Consider the following 6,000-nt stretch of genomic DNA (forward strand, 5'->3'; position numbering starts at 1 on the left):
GGATATAACATATGCTGGCCTTGACAGTGAAACTTACCCTATGATAGAGTGGGAAATAAAATGAATTTCTAGGAATCTTTCTGATTAAATATTGTTACAACTTAATTTGAAAACCAGACACTTGATGCTAGAAATCTGAAATATAAACTGAAAATGCTGTGAATACTCAACAGGTACAGCGACGTCCACAGAGAAACAACAGAGTTAATGTTTCAGGTCAATGGCCTGATGGTTAGATGAAAGCTTTTCCACCTATTTTTGATACTTTATTAAAAAATGTTGCCTGGCTGATTTGAGTGTGTATAAAATGAGTAGAATGAATACACTTATTTATTGGATTGAAGTCACATCAATAACTAGTTATCAAAACCTCTGAAAACATCCAGTCACACCGTACTCCAGATGTAGTCACTAGGACCATGGATCCATCACACTCTCAGGTGGGGTCTTGAAGATTGCAAATATTGGTGAGATTTTTCTCCATGAAACGGGTAAAGATGCGAAATATTGCAAGCAATAACCACCTGACTGAGGAAGCTGCATTATAGCTTTCAAAAGACGCAAGCAAGCTAAGTAAACCCAAGCGTAGAGAGCATTTTTGATTTTTCACATGCAGCACTAATAGAATTCAGTTCCAAATATTGACTGAAAACGTCATGGAGTTCCATTTTGACATATTACTGCTGCTGATGGATCCTATTTCTAGATGCAAAATGAGGTATTGGTTAATGGATCTAAAGTCAGGAAACCAGGCAGTGCTCCTTTTACATAATCATGTTCTGTGACCCTTCAAAGGGAACAAAGCGAATGGCAGCAGCCAATCCAAAAGGGGCACAAAGTTGGAATTAGTTTCTTCAGAAAATATTACCATCTGACAAAATTGTGGGCACCACCTCTCTCAAATTTTTAAAGGAAAACAACTCAGTATGCACTGCATCCAAGAACACCTTGTCTTAATGGAATGACACATACCCAACTACAGTTTACCCATTCACATCACTGCTTACTTGCAATGAACATATACCCATGTAGTCAATCAATAAATGTGCAGACAGCAATCCAGCTGTTTACTGTCCAGCCGTGTGCTCATATTAAACAACAAATCCAATTCCCAAATTTCTGGACAGCAAAATCATTTTATCACAAGATATTTAGTGGAAATAGTCTTTGTGCTTAAATGATCAGAGAAGCATGAAAAACTCCGTTGGAAATATCTGATTTTAACTGATTTATAATCACCATGACATCTCAATTAACACATAAGTCTCATTGTTTGCTTCTGGTGTAAAATAATCTATGATTATCACGATTCAACCTCAATAAATTTTAACAGCATTGACCAAAGTAATTACTATATCGGCCTTTTGCATGACTGTTTGCAAGTCAAGCTGATTTTGATTCCTCCACAGTTCATTCACAAGAATGCTGCATCTATGGATTTTTCTTTAAAAACTTACTAAACCCCATTACTTATTTGACATGTAATAAAAACATATTACCTTAAAAATATATAAAACACTCAAAAAATAACATTCACACCAAGTTCTATCCAGAACTATTTTACAAATTGCTTTAAAAATAATCAATTTATTAACAAACACAACAGTGCGGCACTTCATATCAAACCAGAGTCCTGTAAAAATTCCACTGTTACCTAACAAACATGATCTATAATTGTACTTACTCACAGTCAATGAGAAAGGCCCTTTAAAAGATGCCGTTTGTATTGTCAGGTTAGTCAGCCAGGACAAAAGTCAAAATCAAATGAAATTCTGCATTTTCAGACTTGAGCTATTTCAAGTGTGAAATGCTGGTCTTCTATTATTTAAAAAAGCCAGAAACTTCCAGTTCACTATCCAATTATTATCTGATAAAAGCAACTAAACATTTGATTTTGCTCATATTTAAATTAAGAGTTACCTTGACTTGTTTCAGTTATGTGACCCTCACTCAAAACTCCAGACTGGCAGACCAGAATAGCTCAATTTGAGCAATGGCTAGAATTGCATAAGGAACTCAGGTTTATTGCGATCAGATCTCTACCACTGTATGTTCAGACACACGTCTAATGGTGGGTGGGTAACTGCCATGGCTCTGGGTATTGCGCCCACATGCTCGAAATCAAACACTCACCTGGTTTGGGTCAGTGGCTCTGAAAACATGGCAAGCCATCTCTGACTCAGGGTTGTCGGGTTGGGTCCTGATCAGATAGGCGAAGTAGGTGAGGTCGTGGCTGTTGTGGATGAACCTAGTGACATGCTGCGCCTTATGCTCAAAGATGAAGACTGAGGGGTTGCTGCTGGTGGCCTTAGGGACACACCTGATGAGAGGTCGGACCAGGCTGAGTTGAACTTCCCGCGCTGCCAGGGATGACCCTGGCTCCTGTTTCTCGCAGCGCCTGCGGATCTCAGCCATGAGCCAGGGCAACATGGGCAGGGTGGTCCTCCTGTCCAGGGTGGAGCAGCCCATGTACCACAAGGTGAACTGCTTCTCAGGCTTGCTTTTTTCCTCGGGCTGGCCTTGGCTGCTGCTATCCTCCCCCATGGCTGGGTTTTACTGGCTGACAGCTCCTGGAGGATGCTGCTTCTCCTTTCCTGATTCTGGCACTGGGTTCAGTTAGTGCTTCAGCTGCTCCAGACCAACGTGAGAGGACCTCGTCACTGAGAGGCTCCCAGGTCCCTGGGCCATTGGCTCCGAAATGTGGGCAAGTTCGGCGACTTGTCAGTGAACGACAAGCCAACTTCAAGCTGCCGTCGATGCAACCGGTCAATGCACACGGATGCGGCTTCCTCCCGATTCTTATCGATATTTGCTATCTCAGCACTTCACGCATTATTGTTTCCGATTACATAAGGATCCGTAAACGTCAATAGCCTGTCGAATCTTGGCCTGAAGAACGATATACCTTTCCACACACAAATCCCAGTCTGCAAAATGCCTCCTGCGCCTTGCAGGGGTGAGATTTAGGAGAATGAAAGCAGAGTTTGGGGATACAGAGCGGAGTGGATCTTGCTTGCAGTCAGTTCATTGAACATTTAAGCAGATAGCATTTGCAGACCTATATTTTCTGTTTTACAGAGAGACGGGGGGGGGAGGTGGGGGAGCAAGATTTTTTTTACAAAAGACAAGCAAACAGCACATGCACTCAAATCCTGGCCTTCTCTGCACTGTGCAACCCAAACAAACTAGTCCTCTCTCCGGCTAAGGAGAGTGCTCCTATATGCCTGAGAGCTGGGGAGAGATGCAGGGTCCAGCGAAGGAGGCTCTCCCTGCAAAAGCACCTTGTACCTTTCGTTGCGCCTCGATCCCCAGCGCCTGCGAGTTAGCCAGCAGCCGCCGTGCTCCTGCGTCCCGGGGCTACTCTCGGATTGAGCTCAGGCTCACCCGCAAGTGGAAGAGGAGCTGGTGGGAGGGGGTTTGGAAGGAGGAGGAGGAGAAAAGGGTTTTTGTTTCACGTTGACTGGGAAGCGGCCACGTGAGCGGGAGGGGAGGGACGAGGGAAAGGGGAAAAAAGGAAAGTGACACAGCAGACATGCAGATGGGCTAGGTACGTCTTGTAGTGTGCGTGTGCACCAGCTGTAAAAGGAGAGCACCTAAACATCCTGGCCAAGTCTGCATTCACAAGCACGAGTTAGATCATGATTTTGTTTTATTTACAGTAGTGAGTGCTTTGCTTCAATTGTCTAGGAGCTGAGGTAGGCAGCAGCTAGAGTTACTATCTGCAGTTTTTAGTTCCCTCATCTCAGGAACTGAAGGTCGTCAGACTTGTTCCTGGGACGGCAGAGCTGTCCTTGCATTTACTTCTCAATCCATAACGGGCAGGGTGGGTTAACAGATCTCAGAGAACTGCCGATGCTGGAGCCTGAGATAACAAGGTGTAGACCTGGATGAACACAGCAGGCCAAGCAGCATCAGAGGAGCAGGATGCGCCCCTTTTCTGAATTTTCTGAAGAGGGTTCCAGACCCAAAACGTCAGCCTTCCTGCTCCTCTGATGCTGCCTGGCCTGCTGTGTTCATCCAGCTCTACACCTTGGTATCTGGGTTAAAAGATCTATTTGCGTTCTTATTAAAATAAAACAACGTCTGGCCAATATTGCATTGCTGACAGTTGACGCTTGCTGTAAGCAAATTGGCTGGTGTCTTTCTGACATTTTAAATAGCAACAATACTTCAAAATGGTACTCAATTGGCTGGAAAGTGGTTTGCAACATTGGGCAGCACAGGAAAGCACTATATAAATGCAAATCACTTTTTTTTAGGAAAGGAGCAAATGTAATATTTCAGTTTGATGACTTTATATGCGAACCCAGGTTCGAGTTTGCACATCCTCCTTGTGTCTGCAGTTTTCTCCAGGTACTCCAGCTTCCTCCCATCGTCCAAAGGCGTATGGGTTAGGTGGATTAGCCATGGGACATAGAGGGTTACAGGGATAGGGTGGGTATAGGTGGGATGCTCTTCGAAGGTTCAACATGGGCTGAATGGCCTGCTTCCACTGTAGGAATTCTATGATAGTCTGGATTGATAAAAGTTTATTGACCCAAAAAATGATTGTCTTTTTCTCTTTTCTCCCAAGAAGCTGTCTAACCAGCTGCGCTGTTAAACCTACTTTTTATTCCTTCATATGAATAGCAAGTCAGTCATTTTACTGTCAAAGCCAAATACCCTTTAAACATAGGAACAGAAGGAGGCCATTCAACCCATTGATTCTGTCCTGCCATTCAATTTGTTCATGGCAGATCGAACACTTCACAGCCTCCACCCACCATATCCCATTATCCTTTATGCCATTTGTGATCGAAAATGAATCAACCTCTGTTTTAAATGTACTCAAATACTGAGTTACAAAGATTCACCAGGCTTTTGGGAAACAAAATCTCACCTCAGTGCTGAGCGGTCACCACCTTAAGTTGTGCCCCCTGGTTCTAGACTCACCAGTCAGCGGAAACTTCTTATTTGCATCACCACTGTCTATTCCTTTCAGTATTTTGCGGGTGTAAATGGGTTCAGCTCTTAACCTTAGAAACCCTAGAGAACATAGACCCAGTTTGTGCCTCAGATATGTTGCACTAGCTATTGGGTACAGCATCCTTCATGACCACAAGATGTTACAAAACACTTTACCACCAATGGCAGAGAAGACAGAGCAGGTTAGACCTGTATTCATTGGAGTTTTGAAAAATGAAAAATGATCTGATTGAAACTTCAAAGGTTATGGGTGCAATTAACGTGATGGATGCTGAAAGAACTGTTCCCATTATGGGAGAGTCTAGAACTAGCAGTGTAGTATAAAAACAAGGGGTCTCTTGTTTAAGGCAAATATGAGGAGAATTTCTTTCTCTTCCAGGGGATATTGGTCTGTGAAATTATCTTCTTCATAGAACACACAGTAGTTATATCCATGGTTTAGTAAATTGGAGACTATTAATTAATTAATTCTAACCCCATGGAAAAAATATCCTCAGTTAATGGTGAGAATATAACCAAAATAATTTATGTAAAACGGGGAGGGAACTAGTGGCCCTTACCAAATCTGGTCTCTGCACTGTCCTGGATTCATAGCAATATGACTATATCACCTAACAAACACATTAGCGATGGGCAATGAATACGAAACGGCAAATTAATTTGCAGCAAATTTAGATTATAGATAAAACCTGAATAATGTAAGAGCATTATACCAATTTCTTCCAATCTCATGTTATGTTTTTAGTATCAGTACGTTTCTGTCATGTGCACAAATCTGACTTTTCCAGATGTAGGTGTTTGCTTAATTTTTTCAGTTCATCAGCGTACATAATGTCCGTGCTAAGGAGCAAATCCCCTTCCCACTTACGAGTGTTTCGCATTCCCTGGTAAACCCCTCTCTCCTCCAACTTCAGAAGAGCGCCCTCTCCTGTCCCAGTGAAGTATATCCATTTCCCACGCGCTGGGGGTTTCACAACGAGATTCTTTGTAATGGTCTCCCCTAAAGGGCTGTGGAAACTCAGTATTTGAGTACAT

General features: G+C 42.9%; 1 protein-coding gene across 2 annotated transcripts in view; it reads right to left on the reverse strand.

Moving 5' to 3' along the window:
- The window catches only part of tbc1d4 (TBC1 domain family, member 4), a 264,316-nt gene extending 260,914 nt beyond the window's left edge, over positions 1–3,402 (reverse strand). For both annotated transcript variants that reach the window (XM_048532383.2, XM_048532382.2), the window contains exon 1: positions 2,134–3,402. In XM_048532383.2, coding sequence (XP_048388340.1) covers positions 2,134–2,544 — 411 coding nt within the window. In that variant the 5' untranslated portion in view covers positions 2,545–3,402. The remainder of the gene's footprint in view (positions 1–2,133) is intronic.
- Between the last annotated feature and the right edge of the window lie 2,598 nt (positions 3,403–6,000).

This window comes from Stegostoma tigrinum, chromosome 6 (assembly GCF_030684315.1).
Source record: "Stegostoma tigrinum isolate sSteTig4 chromosome 6, sSteTig4.hap1, whole genome shotgun sequence".
In the NCBI taxonomy this organism is placed as follows: domain Eukaryota; kingdom Metazoa; phylum Chordata; class Chondrichthyes; order Orectolobiformes; family Stegostomatidae; genus Stegostoma; species Stegostoma tigrinum.